The sequence below is a fragment of the Mugil cephalus genome, chromosome 15 (genome assembly GCF_022458985.1).
Source record: "Mugil cephalus isolate CIBA_MC_2020 chromosome 15, CIBA_Mcephalus_1.1, whole genome shotgun sequence".
Lineage (NCBI taxonomy): Eukaryota > Metazoa > Chordata > Actinopteri > Mugiliformes > Mugilidae > Mugil > Mugil cephalus.
In genome coordinates, this window is record NC_061784.1 from 13,535,091 (window position 1) to 13,554,658 (window position 19,568).

Here is a 19,568-nt window from a genome sequence, read left to right on the forward strand (position 1 = left end):
CTTATTCTCTTAAAAATTGGTCTTTTTTCACAAATGTCCACTTCAGTAACACTTCTCAAATTTCCTCATCTGATTCCAGAACAGAACAAACAAAACATGTCTATGCTCATGATTGTGTCCTGGAAATACATGCATATTAGTGGATAATACTATATCAGATGATGCCTCATTTCCACGTTTAAACAGCAGGGGGTGTTCAAGTGGAATCTTATCCAGATATCATTAGCCTGATAAGCCATTTTTTGAGATACTGTTACGATATCGATAAAAAATACCAATGTGCTTGCTAAAAATTGTGTTTTTTCTTTTTTTTTTTAAATGAAAATGTTCCAATTATGCTATTAGGCTAAGTATGTGAAGGAGATTTTTACATTTCAGCAATTCAGCACCTGCATTAGCCTAACCCTAACCCCAACCCTAACCCTAACCCTAACCCTAACCCTAACCCTAACCCTAACCCTAGCCCTAGCCCTAACCCTAGCTGGCATGTGAAGTTTCACTCAGAGAGCAAAATCTTGTTTTTGCTGACCTGGTTGGATTAAGTTAGCACCTCTCTGGAGTTATTTAAGCGCCCTCCCGGATATGAAACACTGCTTTTCTTCCCAATATTAGGTCGACTCTTTATCCCTTCAACAAACGTGTTTCCTAATCATTCATTTTCTTTTCCTTTTTTTTTCAGGAGCACATGATCCAGAACGAGGTGGCCATCCTCCGCAGGGTCAAGCATCCAAATATCGTCTTGCTCATCGAAGAAGTGGACACCTACAATGAGCTTTACCTGGTCATGGAGCTGGTCAAGGTGTGCGACTGTGTTTGCTTACCACAATTCCATGTTTGATTTTGATTGGGATGGGTGCACTCCAGAACCATTATCTGAAATTGGTAGTTAGGAGGCAGGAAGGGACGGTGACAGAGACAGAGGAGCAGCGTTCAACCAGTGAAGCAAGTGATGAATTCCAAGCAGTCACACAGTATGGGATCGAGAGAATCGGTTTGTGGCCCCGAGCGCTCGTGTGTTCACATTCCTCATCCCCTCTCTGGCTCTCTGACTCAAGAAATGTGTGTGCATTATTCAGGAGAGCCGGGAATGCGATCCATCTGTTCCGTGCCGTGGCATGGAGTACTACGGAATATAGATGAGAGGCAATCTGGGGGAGAAGTGTGTGTATGTCCAAAGTAGGAGGATCGAGAGCAGGCTGTGGATGAATGAGGTGGAAAGAGTCATTGCGAGGGAGACAGTGAGAGGGAGAGAGACGAATGGATTCTTTGGGAGAGGAGGGAAGGGATGAGCAGAGAGAGCTGTGCACGTATGCCATACTTTGGGCTTTATTGTGCCTTTTCCTGCGAGCCATTTATCACCCTCTCGTTTATTTCCCGACTACTGCTCTTGAATTGGAGAAACTTCTTGCAGCCGTGCTCATACGTATTTTTGGGAAAGCCGCTAAAATAAACACGAAAGATGTTCTAACAGTTTGTTAATGCCCATGTTGGTGGAATAAGATGCGTCAGGACACTCCGTTTAGATGTTGCACACTAGTATCTGCATACTTGCCGGAGTTAGAGAAGAGCGGATGCACCAGTTAGAGGCTGAGTTGCTGCATTTGACAGTTCTCACATTTAAACAACTGTCGCCCCACAGGTCAAACCCTGACAGTGTGTCTGAGTCAGTGCCGGGTGTGAGAGAGATTCAGCCCTATTTTAAGCCTCCGTTCCACTTAGTGCACTCAGGGAGAAGCGCACGGAGAGGACGAGAGTTTAGAGGAGGGTGAGACTCAGACAATTAAGAATGTGAGAAAACCGAGAGAGACTGAGAGGAAGGGAAAGCTGACAAGAAAAGAAATATGAACGAGAAGGGGGAAGACGTGCATGCGGTTTAGTCCTCGGGTTGCTGAGCAGTCAAATAAACTTTTTTTTTCCGCGAAAGCAGAAAGGGTGAGCAACTGTGAAAATCTGTCAGGTCCCGCGTGCGGAAACACCAAACTCCCGTGACATTGTCCCCATTACTGACAGCCCGCCCATCCGTCATGACTCTGTCCGCAGGGGGGAGATCTGTTCGATGCCATCACCTCTGCCAACAGATACACGGAGAGAGACGCCAGCGGCATGCTCTACAATCTGGCCAACGCCATCAAATACCTCCACAGCCTCAACATTGTGCACAGAGACATCAAACCAGAAAACCTGCTGGTGAGTCGACACAGGCTGTCAACACGCTCATGTAACCCGCCGCAGTGCGAGCGCGCCCTCGTTCTGTGCTTCTTTTTTTTTTCTTCTCGCTGTCTTTCTGAATGAACGGCCAAGTGATGTCACTCGCTCTGGACTCCGGCGGTAGCAGAGGGAGATGACTCATCCCTGCTGACCTCACACCTCCTTCACTACACTCTTGCTCCCTTGTTTGGCTCTTCCTTTCCTCCTTCTTCCTTCTGTCCGACTCTCCGCTGTCACCTCTCCAAATTCTGCTCTTCATTTTTTTTTTTTGCCCTTTGCTGTTTGTTGTAAGTGATGTTTAGGCCAGAATCAGACTTAAGAAAAATGTCAAAGCTAGCTGAGTGTCCTCTGTTCCATCTCATGTTTGCTTTTTAACTAAAGTTGGACATATTGTTTTATATTTTGTGAGGTACATATCTAGTTTATTTTGTTGTTTATGTTTTTAGAGGTGGAAAAAGTAACTCAACACACACACAAAAAAATTATTTATTGTGTTTTTAACTTAGATGTGTTGATGCTTTTTGGAAAGTTGAAGGGAAACATGCTAGCAAACAGTTTTGTCTGTGTAAAACTAGTGCTCATTTGGAATATATTCTTTTGCGTAGTCTAAAATGATTAGACTATTACACTGTTTGTCAACCACCTCTGCTTGGCGCTCGGCGTGCAGCCTTCAATGCATTTAACGGGACGTTTTTGGAGAAAAGCAGCTGCGTGCTGCCTCTGAAAACATCCCTATGCGAGCGCTATAATTATTAGGGGTTGACCCACTTCACACACACACACACACGCATGCTAATCTCTAGAAGCTTTACCATCCGGTCTATTTCTGCAGTTATTGCTCAGGGAGGAGAGAATTCATTGGACGGTGTGTTTTTTTCCTCTGTGCTCAGGTGTATGAACATGCAGATGGCAGTAAAAGCCTGAAGCTGGGAGACTTCGGCTTGGCCACTGTGGTGGACGGACCTCTCTACACTGTCTGCGGGACTCCGACATATGTAGCACCTGAAATCATCGCAGAAACAGGGTAAGAGCAGCTATGTAGCTGCATCGCTGCTGCAGTGCGGGCGCTGTAATGTCCAAATTTTATTTCATGGCCACTACAATATCTTCTGTATCTTCTGTGCATTTGTCTTCGACTGATTTTCTTTGCCTTCGTGCAGGTATGGCCTTAAGGTGGACATCTGGGCAGCTGGAGTCATCACCTACATCTTACTGTGTGGTTTCCCTCCTTTTCGAGGGTAAGCTAATTCCAGCATGTTTTCTGCTTTAAAGTCACTGTAAAAAACCTGTGCAGACTCCCCTCTAATGGTTCATAATGGTATTACATTTGTACTTCCCAACACTGCTAATCAGAGCCCAGTTTAACTTTTTTTTTTTAAAATTCGTGTGGAACTTTGCAGGAGCAGCGACGATCAAGAGGTTCTTTTTGATCAAATACTTATGGGACAGCTAGAATTTCCTCTACCGTACTGGGACAACGTGTCAGAGACAGCCAAGGTGAGTGCACACTGGACGGATCATCTGTTTGTGTGTCTTTGCTGGAAGAAGTTCACTCACCGGAGTTTGCTTGCTTGCTTGCTTGTGGTCGCAGGAGCTTATCCGATCCATGCTGGAGGTGGAGGTGGATCAGAGATACTCTGCCCTCCAGGTGCTGGAGCACCCATGGGTCACAGTAAGTGTACTGTTCATGACGTTACCCCTCACGCTGATGCAGTTGTGCCTTCCGAGAATTTATTTAATCTCCTCTCTCTCTCTTTCTCTTGACGCAGGATGAGGGCCTGTGTGAGAACGACCACCAGCTGTCAGTAGCGGGGAAGATAAAGAAGCACTTCAACACCAGCCCCAGGGTCAACGACACCACTGCAGGAGTCTCAGTCATTTCTGTAAGTCACTGCCCTGTTACAGTGAATCAGCGCGCTTCTCTTTCCAGCTCACTCGCTGTGTCTCGCACAGCCTTCTGACTGCCTTTTTTCCCGTTTCTACCTGTCGAACGTTTCGATTGATTGTGCTGATTTCTCCCTGTGTTCAGCTGGATGACAGCTTTTCTATGCAGAGATCTGGGTCGTTGGATTTCTACCAGCACCCGGCCATGTACTGGATAAGGTACGCCAGGTTTCCGTAGAGACGCGACTGCCGGTCGCAGAACCAGAAATCAAAACAAGCCAAAATAGCGCCTCTGAAATTGATGGCCCCCTCCCTCCCTCGTCTCCCTGCGTGCCGCCCCGCTGACTGGCTGCTTTGACAGGCTTCATGTTGTCCCTGCTCTGTAGTTGATGTGATTGGAGTTTTGCTTCCTTCCCTTCATCTCTCCCTTGCTGCAAACGCGGATTTCTCTCCTGAATTGCCCTGGCGTCATTTGTCTGTCTTTTGGCGATGCCTCGTCTTCTGTGTTGTGTCATCGTTTATCAGTGGATTTCTTATTTTGTGAATAAGGGCATCCACGCTACCCTAAGAATCAACCTTGTCTCGAACATGTCTTTTAGCACGACTGTTTTTTTTTTCAACATTGTTTCTTTGTGAATGCTGCCTTTTTTATTTATACTTGTGTTGTCTTTTTTGCTTGATGCGATGTTGCTCCCCACTTTCCCGCCTGCCTCGTTTTAATAGCACGGCTTGCTGCTCAGCCCCCCCTGCTGACCTCCTGTTGTGTGACTTTATTTGTTGATCTATGGAGGATTTTGAGGTCCTTGCTTATATAAAAAAAGACACAGGTTGTATAAATAATAAGAGACTTGAATTAATTCAAATGCATCTGTCTGATACGCTTGTTAGTCTCCCGCTGCTTTTTCTATTTGCTAGCTGCACTGTGTAACCGACTGATTATGGAAAAGCAAAATACCGGGAACATTTTAATGATTTTTTGTAGCAGATTTTGTGGCAAAAGTTAGAAGGAAAAAAGTTTAGTTATTTATGAATGAATCTTCTTCAGGTCCTCCATATTGAATTATCAGCTTGTTATTGGACTTGATGTCGTCATCAGATGATCCAACCATGACATTCTCCCGTTCCCCCCCTCCCTCTCTTTCAGGCCACCTCTCTTGATAAGGAGGGGCAGGTTCTCAGACGAGGACGCCACCCGGATGTGAAGCGGCTGCCTCCGCGCTCGATGCCAAATGTGAATTCAGCAACCACAACCTATACCCCGCGGGCGGAGCCTCCCAGTTGCCTCCCTGGCCTGCCCGTGGCCCCTTCCTCTCTGACCCCTGACACTTGCTCTGACCCCTCCCCGGACCCCAGGCACCCATCCGACTCTGATGACGTCTCCATCAGCTCGGCCAGCACCGCCTGCTCCCCCAGCTCGCCCTTCTAGGGCGAGAGGCGGAGGGGTAGGGGGGAGAGAGAGAGAGAGAGAGAGGGATGTTGAGGGTGAGTGGGAGGACACGGTGTGCAGAGAGATGAAAGCGGGGAATGAGGATCCTCGTCCAGCTCCTCCCTCTGTACGGAGGAGGAGGAGGAGGCGGAGGAGGAGACGCCCGCGTGCTCTCTCACCTGATGCTGGGGGTCAACTCTGAAAAAACAACAACAAAAAAAAAAACAAAATGAAAACAAAATAATAATCGGAGACCTTTCAACTCCCCTGAATCCACCTCTCCAAACCTGGAGGAGAGATCGATCAAGGGGTGGATACGAAGAAAAAAAAAAAGATGAAAAAGAGGAACAGGGATCGCGAGTGAGAGGTGAAGCCAGACGAAAGACTTTCCTTTTTTTTATATAAAAAAAAAACTTTCATTTTCCTTTTAACATTCTCTCATCTGAGCACATGTTACAGAGCTCCAGGAGCGAGAAAGGGCAGCGGTACGCCGTGCCCTTCAGTGATGATCCGGGCTCAACATGGTGGAACAGCTCTACAAGGCAATATGAGAATATAGACCGATGTTCATGTTTTATTGAACCTTATTTATTCATCCTTTATTCATACATTTTTTATATATATATATATGGATGTATGTATTTCCCTTTTTTTCATAAAGGATGAGGTTCTGTTGACTTATCCTTAGAGCTTGGTGGATTGGAAAGGATGGAGCAGTGTGTAGAAGTAGAGAAATGTTTCAGTAGACTTGAGCTGCAGTTTGTAGAGAAAATAGTTTTTCTAGCAAAAATGTGTTTAAAAAAAAAATCAGTGACAGCACTGCTATAATTCTGTGCTCTACACAGTACTGGCGTTGCCTTCCCGTACCGTTGGATCACAGTATTACAGTTTACATTTTACACAGGCTCCTACCGAGACAATAATGGTGCGTTTGAGTGCTCCTCGTAATTTTGTTATCAGCTCACGTCTCGATACGCAAAATTCAGCAGCATCCAGGTGCTTCTGTAGCAAACTCTACACCTGAACCACGTTTTCCTCATACATTTGCATTCCGCGTCGCCATGCCTTCAGTTCAGAGGTGTGCACATAGAAACCCTCCGTTTGCATCTTTATTGACACCACCAACAGCGCCATTTCATCCACGGTTTCCAGCATCAAAGAAAGAGTTTCATTTTCCCCACTTGTATGGATCGGAAGAGCTGTTTTACTGTAGGTGGTCGATGCGTACAAGTTTATGAGGGCTGCCTATTTGCACAAAGGTACTGCAGTGTAGACGCAGTCAAGCCGGAGGGAATAACGGTGGAGATGTCGTAGAACCAGCAGCACTCTTGCAAAGGATCGAGGAGGATTTATTTCAGCTCTGTACAACCTCATTCATGGCTTCATTTATTCAGATGAAAGCATGACAGACATACAGTAGCCTATTCTTATATTTAAAAAAAAAAATACAGTTTAGTGATGAAGTATTGTTTATATGTTATGTAAATAACAATTTTATTTATTTTGATAGTTCACAATACAGTATATTTCTTTACTAGTAGTACGTCTATGAGAATTGTTTAAAAAAAAATAAAAATCTGTCATACATGTGTATCAGTCTGCAAAGAAAAAAAAATATCTAGAGGAGATCATCGGGTCGAAATGAAACAATAAGTTGAAGGGCAGTGTTTTGACTTGACGTCGTACCACGTGGATGAATGCAGAGGTAGAGAAACGGAGGAGACCGTCGTCGTTGCTTCTTGTCGGACGCTGGGGTCGATGTCTTTTGTGATCTCCAGTGACCGGTGTGAGATGAGACACGATCAAAAAATAAAATAAAATAAGGAAGAAAAAAAAGAAGCCAGACGAGTGAGAGAAGTGCAGTTTTATTGCAGATGATCTCCCTGCAGTCGTCCCACTTGTCTTAAGTTTCTGTATTTATTCTCATCATCGCACACGTATACAGTAATGTGCCGCCATATTGACTAGATCAGTATGAAATCGTTGTGCTGTTGAAATCCGCACTCTCCAGCACATTTACCAAAGTGCTCTCACAGCTGCACCACCGTATTACAGTCCGTTGCAATACCGATACCTGTACCTCTGTTCAACAATGGTCTATCAATAACAATAACGATAATAAAAATGTCTTTCAAAAACAAACCGGTGGCGTCTTTCATTGAGTTTCGAACTGTTGTCTCTTTGCTGCATGACTTGATTGCTGGTCAGATACACTGATCAGCCATAACATTAAAACCGCTTTCATAATATTGTGCAGGCCTCCAGAACTTCAGGCCCATCAGAGAATGGATATGGGTCTTATAAGTTGTTTAAGTTGTTTTTAGTTGTTTCTAAACTGTTTGTGTGTTTGTGTCAGGCTGCATCCTGCTGGGGATGACTGCTGCCATCAAGGAGTGTTATTGCTATGGGGTGGGGGTGGTACATGTCTAAGTAACATCCACATGAATGCCAGGTCCAGAAATTTCACAAAAATGGTTAATGTAATTCATAATCACCTGACAGTGGTTTTAATATTGTGGCTGATCGGTGTGTAATTCAACCTGAAGGAACACAGGAGCACAGGAAATCACAGGAAATCCCAAATCTACATCAAATAGATGCACATAATACCACTCTGTTGTTAGGTGTCACCCGGTGGGTGGCACTTGACTAGAGGAGCGTTTATGCATCCCAAGTAAGGCTAGAGACGGAGGATCTGTAATTTATGTGCTTGACGGGGGAAAGTGCTCAGCATGCAAGTGGGAAGGTGGCATGAAATGAATGCCAGTTGTTTGTAGAAATGTATATTGGATTTACCAGGTAGGATCAGACCTTTCAGCTGAAGGAGTGCCTTTTTAGCTTCACGGCTTCGGTTTGTTGCAGAGTAAACACTGGTTATCAGATTCTCTGTCTCTCTAGTTTCAGTGTGATATTATCAGGCATATTCACAGACTTTGACAGTTTATTTCTATTCTTATCTATGGGAACACCATGCCATGTGGAAATGTTATACAGTTAGTCTGGACACCTTCTGTGACTGGAAAGTATCTCTTGTTCTCTCTCCAGGAAAAAAAAAACTGTCAATCCGTCAAAACTTCTCAAATGCTGTTCCTCTCAAAAGAACGTGAAATGCGTTTTAAATTTTTTATTTTTGCGTCCTTCCAACTGTGCCTGCTGGCAGTTTGATGAGGCTAAAAAAAACACCTCCCCGTTATTATATAACTATGAACCAATAGAAAACACGCCGCTCTCTGGGTCTGAATGTGTGTGGCTGTAATTACACCCCAGATATATTTACATAATTTCGAAGGTGAGTTAGTAAAAAAATGTTATGGTTATTTTGGCCACTGGGGGTCGCTCGAACACACTGGACAAATGAAGAACAAAAATAATCCTTGTTATATCACCACTCAGAGCGGATACAATCAATGAAATATTTTTAATAATACAGGGTGAAAGTCAAGGGCGTGTTGCACGGTTCATCTCAGTTCCTGCTCATGTGGGTGTGGAGGGAAATGAGCAGGTGGATATTCTGGCCAAGCAAACACTCTGAATTACACAGGTAGACATGCAAGATCCACTAAGCAAAGCTGAAGTTAAATCATTCATTGTTAGGGAATATACACAATCTACATGGCATGAGTGCTAACATCAGGACAACAGTTAAACAAAAAAAAAAAAAAGGCATGTGGGTGATGGGCGGAAGGTGGGCTTCAAACGTAGGAAAGGAAATATTACAAGGCACCTGAGAACAGGTCACACAGGTCACAAGATAATTCTGTACATGTTTTGCTTATACTATTTCCTATTTTATTTATATTATATTCTAATTCCGTTTTATGACCATCATGTCTTTTATGTGCAACTAAGCTAATGTAACTAAGTAATTTCCCTTGTGGACCATTACAGTCTATCTAAGTCTAATCACACATTACACAAAACAGGCAAGCGCCCAACTGGAAAATTCACACAGTGTAAACAGTGAGAAACAGTGGAACGCGTAAGTACTTCACTGAAAGGAATATGATATCATGGGGAAGAAAAAAGAATCTTATGTGAGCAGTGTAATGTTGAAGAGTCAGTGGAGCACGTTGTTTCTTAATTGTCACAAATACATTCGAGAAAGAGAAAGGTTGAAGAGGTACGGAAGAGTATTAGGGCTACACGTAAGAAAAAAAAACATTAGAGGAGGTAGAGTTTTTTTTTCATCATGCACTTTGCACAATTTCAAGAAAAAGGTAAAAAGTAGAAAGTAGACCATCACCAATACTCTTCGGAAGAGTATTGGGGCTTAATTAATAATTAATATTAAGGATTTAAAATTGTACTGTCATTATTTTTTCAGTTATATTTCCCGAAGCACTGTGCCTGGCTTCGGGACTCTATGGGCAGAAAGGGACATGCTCCTGAGCCTTGGAGTTTACCTCCCACCCTCAGCAGACAAGGCATCAGTCAAATATGATATATCAGCAATATATATATATATGTGTGTGTGTAATTTTACTCTTATTCTTTACTCTTACCAGTAGAGTACCATACACATACGGTACTGCAAGTTTAAAGGTCTACTTTCTACTTTCAACTTTTTTCTCGAAATTGTATTTTAACTTTTTTTTAATGGAAATTTCGCTTATATTCTCAAAGTCCATAATGGGAAAAAAATCTAGCTCCTCTGTTGTCTTTCTCATGGCCCTAATACTCTTCCATACTGAAGAGAGGCAGTGGACGCTGGGTCACACACTCAGAAGGGGGCGCTAATGCACCTCAGAGGCTGGTGCCACCCGCCAATTAACGGAAAGAAGAAGAAACAGCAATAGTAGCGAGAGGCTAACAAATGGAAGTACTACTATACCGGCTGGAAATCCTGATATTTAGTCATTAAATAGTTGTCTATTCATGGCGTACCGCCTCCAGGAAGCAGATAAATACCCAATATAGTAAACTAGAGGGGGGAATGTCAAAGAATAGCTTTATCGAAGCTATCTGATGTGAGGTTTCTGCTAGCTCCCTGCAGCCATGAACGAAGAAGACAGCTCATCCACTCCAAGTAAAGACAAAGACTCGACTCTTCTCCTCACTAAAGACGGACAAAGGTATTACGTGAGCAAGAGCGGCGTCGTGGACAGCAGAAATGTGACGACGCCGCAGGAGCCGGAGAACAACGTCTCATCCTACGACATGGACGATCCGGACGAGGAGGGCGACCTCCTGGACACGTCGGACCCCAGAGACAGCGCCGCCAGCCCGGAGGAGCTCAACGACGAGGAGACCTCGGAGGGCGACAACGCCCCCAAACAGTGCACGTACGAGGGATGCACGGAGACCACGACGCAGGTGGCCAAGCAGAGGAAGCCGTGGATGTGCAAGAAGCACCGGAACAAGATGTACAAAGACAAGTACAAGAAGAAGAAGAGCGATCAGGCCATGTCCAGCGGAAAACTTGACGTAAGAGAATACTTTAGTATTAATACTCTATTTCTGTCAGTGCATCTGATTGGACTAATCTGTTCCCATCACTTGTATCAGATTTAATAACATTTCTTTCTGTTATTCTGAGCAGGAAAACTCTGAGGAGCGACCTGTGTCTGTGAACAAACAGCGTCTCGGTGCCATGGGAGACCGTCCACCCAGACCTTCTCTGATAGAGCAGGTCCTCAACCAGAAAAGACTGGTGAGTCCAGCAGAAGGGCCAATTGACTGATATGACTTGCACCATGATGGATGTCAGAGTATAAGAAATGAAACAAATTTAAATATCCCTTGAAATGGTGCCATGACCTTCCCACATATTTCTTTATTTGTCCGCTAAGATCCTCGAGCATCCAGGTCATGTTATATCCAAACAAAGGCACGTACACATGTTGATTGCATTTTAACACACATCCAAGAAGCTTCTTTAGGTCTAGGAGCGATTCTTGGGGAGTTTAGGCTTTTCAGCATAATCTAACTGAGTGTCTGTTCATTAAAAGCTCTAAAAATGTTAATGTCTGTGTCTTTCAGTCTCTGCTCAGGAGTCCGGAGGTGATCAGCTTCCTGCAGCAGCAGCAGCAGCTCCTGGCCACACAGAGCCGCAGCCAATCACAGCAGCAGTTCCCGGGCTGCTGACGCTGGCCAGCTCAGTGTCTGACATTAGTATTTGTTTTTTTTGAGCACTGAAGACATACACTAGCAGCTGGAAAGAATAATACGTTAATGATGGGATTTGGTGTTTTTTTTTTTGTTTGTTTTTTGTTTGTTTTTTAAAACTGTGACAGTGGCATAAACCCCTCAAAAAGACACCGGCCGTGTAATAAAACCATGTCTAATGCTGTTTAGGAAACCTTTTTTTTTTTAAATACATTTCTTTTATCGTGAGTGTACTGTTTAGTGGCATTGTCAGGACATAATGTCTGTTTTGTCTTTATTCGTCTGGAAGTAACACTGTTTTACTATCACTGTCTTGTCAAACTTTTTGTCAGCAGAGTCCGTTTGAGTCTCGAATATGCGACATTTTTCTCGTTTCTTTCAATCAATCATAAATCTTCAGTTTTTTATTTTTTTCACTCGAACTTTAAGTGTTGTTACATGTGACAGTCGGTTATGAAATGCATGTCTTTTCATCCAGATGGAGCCTATAGGACTTCTTTTTATAACGTAAGGCTTTATACCTCCCTGTGTTGTATATCTTATGCACAAACAATAAATTATTATTATTAAATGCAAAAAAAGCAACACAACTCAATTCACTATTCATGTCATGTTAGCTGTGTTGGCTTTGTGTAGTCAATGAGCAGATTGTACCACATGTCGGTAACGTGTGGTGAGCTGAGAGAAGAGACTGCATGATGTCCCCGTGTTTAATTAGTAGCGTGTGTCCTTTGCTGTGAACATGAGATTAAAAAAGTGATGCTAACATTGAGAAATCCCTCATATTGTGTCTTTACAGGACAGCGTTTGCTTTATTCTTTGATTCGAGTCAAAGCTTTAGGAATTCAAACGTCGGAAATGGTGTTTTGTAAAGAAAAAACAACTTTAATAGAACAAGTAAAAAGCAACAAGTACATGAAGTCAAACATTGGTCAACACATGTAAATACAGTACATACTACCATAATAACATTAACACATAACAAGTTTTTGAGTACCTACAAACAAATCCCATTTATCTTGTGCAGTTAACATGTCCCGATGGAGACGGAGATGAGGATAAATGCTTCATCATACTGAAATGAACATAAGGTGTAAATGAAGCTAAATGAAAGTCGGTAATCAGTTGTGTGGTGGAACGTAACAAACGTAGAAAAATGTCAAGAGAGGGACCGGAAACTCAAATATAGCCATGCGTACAGAATCTACGACTACCTGTGTGAAGGGAGGGCCAGGACCGCAAAGTGTGCGTGCGTGATGATGCTACGACACTGATGAAATGGGGTTGTGCGGGGAGCCCATCTGCGTGAGGACCTTGTCCAGCCACTGCAGGGGCCCGTGCAGATGCACTTCAATCCAGCAGGGGGTGCTGGTCACGTCCTGACGGTGGTACTCGGCACCCCAGCCCTGCGGGAAAGACACAACGGTGGAGCTCATTCAGAAAATGAACAAGCGCGTTTCGCAGGATGAGACACACTTACATAACAGAAATCTATAGATGTCCATTTAAATAAGAAAACACGTTGTTATTATATAACAATTGTCATTGTCTTTATTCAAATGCCTTATTATAAATTAGGCGTCTGTGGTGACATTTGCCAGGTAAAAAAAAAAAAAAAAAGATTTCAGTCTGCATTAAATACAACAATGACAGACTGAAATCATTTAACTAACAAAGCATGAGGTAACTTTTTTTTTTATGACGCAGTAAATGCATTGTGTTTGTCAGGGAGTTTACGATTTAATCTCAGCATATCGATCAAAACAGGAATTTTGACATTTGTTTTGACAAAAACTGAAGCACTCCTCCCTGAAATTATGCAATCGTTTGTTTTGCCGCATTCATGAGCTCTGGTTTTAGACGACGTCTGGCGCTAGCATCAGCGACTACAGGTGTCACCTTATCAACCTGCTCACAGCTGCAACTTTGACTTAAGAGTATGAAACTCCAACGTAAGTGTCAAGCAGAAAAGTTGGAAAGAAAAAAATCATGACATCCTCTGCCTTTCTGACGCTCCAAGCCATTAACCCCCAGAAGCCCGAAAGCTCGAGTACCTTAACGAAGCTCATGCGGATGGTGCACATCTTCGTGAGCTCGTAGACGACCTCGAAGCCGTGGTTAACGGACTGGGCGAGGAGCTGAGCGAACAGCTGGTTGTTGAAGATCTTGAGGCTGCAGCCGCTGGGGATCTTACACACGGTGGTGGCGTGGAAGCCGTGCTGGAAGTTGCAGTTGCGGCTCTGGACGAAGATGCTGCTGTCGCTCAGGCACTCGGCGTACACCTCGCCGCCCACGTAGTACAGGTGTAAGCCTGGAGACGGAGGCGGAAAGTTCAAACTCCGAACACAAGCGCTTCATTGTGGCGCATGTGGAGGACTCAAGGGTGTCATGTGAGCTCTTTTACCCGGGAGAGCATACATATAACCGAAGATAGAACCGTTGCATCCTGTTTTTCTCCTGTTCTACTAAAGGAAAATCACAAGAACTTCAATGCTTGTAAATAAGTAACGTCTGAGTAATGTCTGCAAGCCGGGAATCAGCTACTCTACAGTCTCTGTGTCACCCATATGATTCAAAACCACACACATCCTCACAGTGCATAGTTTATTGTAACCCGCAGAGGCCGCTTGATGTCTGGTCCTACAAAGGAAGGCATTCTTTTACAATGATTAAGAACATTATTTTGGCCCGAAGGACTCTTCACAAGCCGAGTGCAAAACCCAATGTTATTGCTTCCAAACGCGACAGGGCACCGATTAAAAGAAAACTCGGGGAAAGAAAAGAGCGTTTTCCTGATAGGAGTCGCGCACGCAAGAGCCGTCCAGCCTACCTTTGCCTATGTGCCTGCGCGTGTGCTCGATGGTGGAGTTGCGGTTGACGTTGGAGAGCAGGCCGAGGCAGAAGCGGTTCTTGTTGTTGGACGGGTCCGTGAAGCCGTCCACCAAGACGCTCCGGGATGAGGCGTGGAATGTCTCCCCGACCCGGTTGTTGAGCTCGTAGTAAGCGATGGAGCACCAGTACTCGGGTTCCTCGTAGCACACGGGCCTTAAATCTAAACGGGTGAGAAAAAGCTGAGTCAGACGTTGTTTGTGTCCCTCTAGAGTCGTAACTGGGCAATTTGGGCAAAAAAAAAAGTCAGTGCGATGAATCTACCTACACTATGTCCAGTATTGCTAATGTCTGTGAATCACTCTGATGTGTGACGTTACCTCTGTGCGGAGCAGAGAAGGTGAGTTTAGTTGTTTCTGTGGCGTTGCTCGGCTTCACGTCATCTTGAGGGTTCGTCTCCATCATGCTGTACGGAGGCGGGGGAGTCTCGGCTGGCAAAGCACAAATCACGGATGTGGATCAAATACACAAAATAGCCGACGGGCGCACTCATCTGAATCTGTCTTAGCATCGAGTCAGAACCTGGCTCCTACCTGTGATGTGATAAGGACTACCGGGTTCCGCGGAGCTGTTGGGCGAACTGGGGAAACTCTGCGAGGTGGGGGACTGGGCGAGGGACGAGGAGGGGGAGGAGGAGGGGAAGGAGGAGCAGGGCAGGGGAGGGAAGGAGTCCGGGTAGGTGGCATTCTGGGGCATCAGGGGCTCGTTGTGAAGGGAGGCGTTCCTGAACTTTGCTAGTAAACTGTGCTGAGGGTTGAACTCGCTGTGGCGCGGGACCAGAACCGGTGGCAGCACTGAGGACATGTGAGAAAAAAAACAATAGGTAAAGAAGGAGCAGATGGAGACAGATGATGCTATAAAAGATTGTATTACTGTAAATGCTTTTGTCTTGGGAACACTATTAGATCAGCTGGTCTGTATTTAGGATCTTCACCAGAAAAGCTTTGTCAAAATCCAATAAAGACCCTATTTTTTTTGCAGCAGAGGCAGAAAATGCTCCCCGCTAATGCTTTTACCTGGAGTCTCCACGCGCCTGTAATGGTACGGGTTGACGCAGATGTCCTTCTGCTTGGAGCCGAAGGGGAACTCGCAGCACTCCAGGGCTTTCAGCTCGTGGTGGGACTGCAGGTCGGGCCAGCGCCACACCCTGCAGTAGATGACGTGGGGGAGACCTTTCCTGTGGGACACCTGCAACCTCCCGTCCAGGGATCGCGGGATGGTCACACACTTACCTACGGGGGGCGGAAAGGAGTGACACGCTTTTAAATTCAAGTCTGCACAACACGGAGGCCCGGCAAAAACTATTTTGTGTCAATGTTCAGAACATGGATTTCATGTAAAGATTAACCGCTGGGAAGCAGCCGTTATAAATAAGATTATTTTAGCAACCTAAGCTCTGTGTGCTTGCAACTCACACGTCGCATGACATGTTGTCTGGTTGTGAAACCATGATTTACCCTTTGAGCTCTAGGGAGGTTAGTCAATTTATCACTTTTTTCCCCGAAAACATTAGTCACAACATTATTGCGCTGCACTATTTTTTGGGTTCTTCCCTGTGCTGCACATCATCTCCCTGGACACGGCGATACTCACTGGGTTGCCCGGGGCAGCTGAGGGCTCTCTCAAGCTCCTCCATCGCCCCTTTCTTCTTCTTTAGTTTCTTCACCAAAGAGTCCACGGCCTTCTCCGCCCACTTCTCCTCCTCGTCCCCTTGCTTCCAGCCGAGCAGGCGCTTAACCGCCGGGCTGGTGAAGGAGAATAGGGACGTGATGGAGGCGGAGGAGTTCATTATTAGATGGATAAACGGGTGGCGAGTAGAGCTGATGGAGAGGATAAGAGTTCCCCTGGGGGCAAGGGCCCGGACGAAGAAGAAGAAGAAGAAACAGAGAGCTGAGGATAAAGCAGGTATAACGTGATGAGTCTGTGTAAACAGAGGCTGTTTCTTGTATTCCGCCGTTACTTCCGAGCAGCTCTGGTGGAGGAGTTGGACTCCAGCCAGAGCAGCGCAAACCCTAAATCCTCTCTCTCTCTCTGTGTGCTGGCACAGAAGGGATCCGGCAGCTCTGGATTCGGAGCCTCCTGCAGGGAAGGTTATCCCTCGCACAGCCAGGGATCCAGTTCAGGTTTCAATCATCTGGCAAGGGAAGTGAGAGATTGTATTAGCTGACAATTCAGCCAAAAACCGTGCACAGTTCCAGAAGCAGCTGAGGAGTTACATTAAAGAGAGATACCATGGGGTTTAATTGTAAGGCAAATTAAGCCGGAGTCGCTAAGGTGATAAGCTGGCCGCCGGTAATCACGACAGCCAGGGTGAAATCAAAGAGCGATCAGCACATAACCACAATCTCCCCATATTTAATGAACCGGGCATTAGAGGTGGATTTCCATGATAAGGAGGCTGCATCAGCGGGACACTGTTACTGACTGAACCGATGTCCCACATGCTGAACAACCGAGTTATTATTCTCCGCGGAGAGAGCGAAACACGTAACTGAAAACGTTTCAGAAAAGAGCGGGGCCAAGATGGCCAGGCTCGTTTCTAGATCCACCAACAACAATGAGGAATGTCCTTTCTGGCCTCTGTTTCTATGATCATGCCACTGACGCCCAGGAGCCATACTGTCTGGCCAGAACACATCACAGGACAGGAGGGGGAGAGGGAGGGAGACCGGCAGACACAGAAAGAGAGCTCTCCTTGTGTTTGTATCTTTCTGTCCATCTGAGTACTACTGAAAACTACACAAACTTTGAGGTGAAGAAGCTATTTGAGTTCACTATATTTAGGTTGCTAGGAGTCAATAATAATAACAAGAAGCCTGTGTATCACTCCAGCAGCATCTTCCTCAGATATTTGAACAATTTACATTTACCACTATTGTTGTAAATCCTTCTTGCATGCTAGATTAAAGCTTCCATTCTTCAATTTGAGGAGAAACTTTACCACATACCTGTTGGATTATTATTCGCATCTAATGCATTAGAAATGTGGCAGATCAAGAACTTAAAAAAAGGTGATTTGGAAGCTTTGATTCCGAAATACAGAATCACTTTAGAGCTCCTCCTGGAGTTTTCAGAAAGGTGGACCCCCCAAATAAACACAGGTGATACGTATCGTGATTGAGTACATCTACATAATATACTTGTTGGAAATGTGGCCAGCACTGGTTTTAGGCAGACAATCGGACAGCTGAAGAGAAAGCGCACCAGCGCTCGCTGCGGCATCAGTCCGCCGCCGCCGCCGCTGTTGATGCTTTATGGAGCTTGGCGTCGCTCAGTCTGCAGGCTCAGATAGGCTAATTACCTTACGCTTTATCACCAGGACACCCCTTCCCAAAAAAGTAAACACGCCAGCTTCCTTCAACCACACCACATCCCCCTTGCCGCGACGCAGAAATCCGGCTTCTGGTCGAGCCTCTGAAAGAAACACACCTTGACGGCGACCAGACGCACGGCATCCAAAGACGTTCACGTTTCTTACGCGTAATCAGAGTTTGATCCCATGTCACCACAAAGTAAACTTCCACACACTCGTGCGTGCGGGGGCAAAGATGCGTGCGCAAATTTAACATTAGCCTATTTCTAGTCTATACGAGTTTTTGATTTTTTATAACTCTATCATTTTATAGTGTGACATTTGATCCAAAAACAAAGTTGCCCCAAAGTGCGAGTGAAAACTGCTTTAATTTAACTACAAACCCACAACAACGTGTCGCACAACAAAACTGCAACTCTACATTTTGCTGGTCTGCTTATTTTCTCACCTCTGTCGCGATGACAAGTGCAGCGCAGGCAGCCGTAGGAGTGTGGAGGCTTCACTGTCTGTGGAGCAGTGGGCTTGTAGGCTGGGTCACAGCAGCACAGCAGCGGAGCCAGGAAGGTGCGTGTCTGTCTGCGTGTGTGTGCTTGTGTGTGTGTGTGTGTGTGAGCGTGTGTGTTAAACTGTAAAGGCAGCCTGAATTTAAAAAAAAGAAAGAAAGAAGCAGCCAGTTGGCGATGTCAAAATAAAAGCATCACAGAGATAGAAACGAAGCGTAATAATAACAATGATAATAAAACCCTGGAGTGATATTAAATGTTCAAGGGAACAAAAAATAGATGTTTTGTGGAATATAGTTTCAGTTAATATAATATATGAGCTGGTGACAATCTTACATAGCTTTTTTTTATTTATATAAAAGTAGTAGTAGTTGGGGCCTATCTTGTATGTTCTTTTAGAGTATATGTAGCTTCATATCGTTCGCATAATCATTTTGAAATGCACTTTAGTCTGTATGTCTACTACTAAATAGGATTAATATAATGGGCCTTTCCGTTTTAAATTTTGATTTCTGATGAGGTGGAACGTAAATAAAGCTCGTTTAATAAGAGTGGGCACATAATGTAGATGATAATATACATACCTTCATTTGGCCTATGTTTATGTTAACAGATACAGTATATAGTCTGAAGCAGTTTTGGCGACCGTGGCTGGATTTCCGCCTTTTATTGTGAACGTCCCCGTCTCGGTGCGTTCCGTTGTTGTCCCCTGCGGTTGCGTTGACGCAGGTCTGAGGAGGCTCGGAGGCTCCACTCCTCCAGCCGAGCGCCACAGCCTCGGCGGCGTCAGCCTGGCTGGAACCGCAGCGCCTGCATTGGAGATCCCTCCGCCTTCCCCCTCCTGGAAGTTTCCCAGGATTTCAGGGATTTCAGATTCAGCGCTCGCTGCGGCGGTGCACGCGCGTGCGTGCGCGCCACCTGAACCCCTCCACCCTCCGCCCTCCCATCCTCGTAGCTGGCTTTAACTAACCGGGGGGGCCGAGCAGAAAAACAGTCACACCTGTTCACCCCTTGTAGACTATTTTAGTGACTTTCCTAACAGATGAGTCCGTTTGTAGTCTGACAATGTCCCCATACTGTTTAGCTGTGTGTTCATTCATAAAGTTAACTGTCTATAAATTTTTCTTTTGTTTTTATGATTAAACAAATTAAATTAGCTTCACATAATTAATTGGTAAATGTCATTAATGTCAGTACATTTATTTTGAATTCTGATTTTTTTTCTTCTTTTTTTTTTTTT

The 19,568-nt window shown here is 44.9% G+C and overlaps 3 protein-coding genes across 5 annotated transcripts in view; 2 read left to right on the forward strand and 1 right to left on the reverse strand.

The window, feature by feature from the left end:
• The window catches only part of LOC125021069 (serine/threonine-protein kinase DCLK1-like), a 44,968-nt gene extending 37,308 nt beyond the window's left edge, over positions 1-7,660 (forward strand). For 2 of the 3 annotated variants that reach the window (XM_047606890.1, XM_047606889.1), the window contains 8 exons: positions 680-799; positions 2,041-2,187; positions 3,099-3,232; positions 3,369-3,446; positions 3,609-3,705; positions 3,800-3,880; positions 3,978-4,091; positions 5,237-7,660. In XM_047606890.1, the coding sequence (XP_047462846.1) occupies positions 680-799; positions 2,041-2,187; positions 3,099-3,232; positions 3,369-3,446; positions 3,609-3,705; positions 3,800-3,880; positions 3,978-4,091; positions 5,237-5,518 (1,053 nt within the window). In that variant the 3' untranslated portion in view covers positions 5,519-7,660. Of the gene's footprint in view, positions 1-679; positions 800-2,040; positions 2,188-3,098; positions 3,233-3,368; positions 3,447-3,608; positions 3,706-3,799; positions 3,881-3,977; positions 4,092-4,237; positions 4,312-5,236 lie in introns of all 3 variants that reach the window. The other variant, XM_047606891.1, reaches the window with a different exon arrangement.
• Positions 7,661-10,274: 2,614 nt separating this feature from the next.
• On the forward strand, positions 10,275-12,395 carry LOC125021382 (regulatory factor X-associated protein). Its single transcript, XM_047607431.1, has 3 exons — positions 10,275-10,942; positions 11,058-11,168; positions 11,498-12,395. Exons 1-3 carry the CDS (start codon positions 10,514-10,516, stop codon positions 11,600-11,602), a joined length of 645 nt encoding a protein of 214 aa, XP_047463387.1. The 5' UTR covers positions 10,275-10,513; the 3' UTR covers positions 11,603-12,395.
• An 87-nt stretch (positions 12,396-12,482) lies between these two features.
• Positions 12,483-18,464, reverse strand: smad9 (SMAD family member 9). Its single transcript, XM_047607429.1, has 8 exons — positions 18,274-18,464; positions 16,106-16,646; positions 15,529-15,744; positions 15,046-15,306; positions 14,833-14,943; positions 14,454-14,675; positions 13,678-13,934; positions 12,483-13,029 (listed from the first exon to the last, which is right to left on the reverse strand). Exons 2-8 carry the CDS (start codon positions 16,299-16,301, stop codon positions 12,886-12,888), a joined length of 1,407 nt encoding a protein of 468 aa, XP_047463385.1. The 5' UTR covers positions 16,302-16,646; positions 18,274-18,464; the 3' UTR covers positions 12,483-12,885.
• Between the last annotated feature and the right edge of the window lie 1,104 nt (positions 18,465-19,568).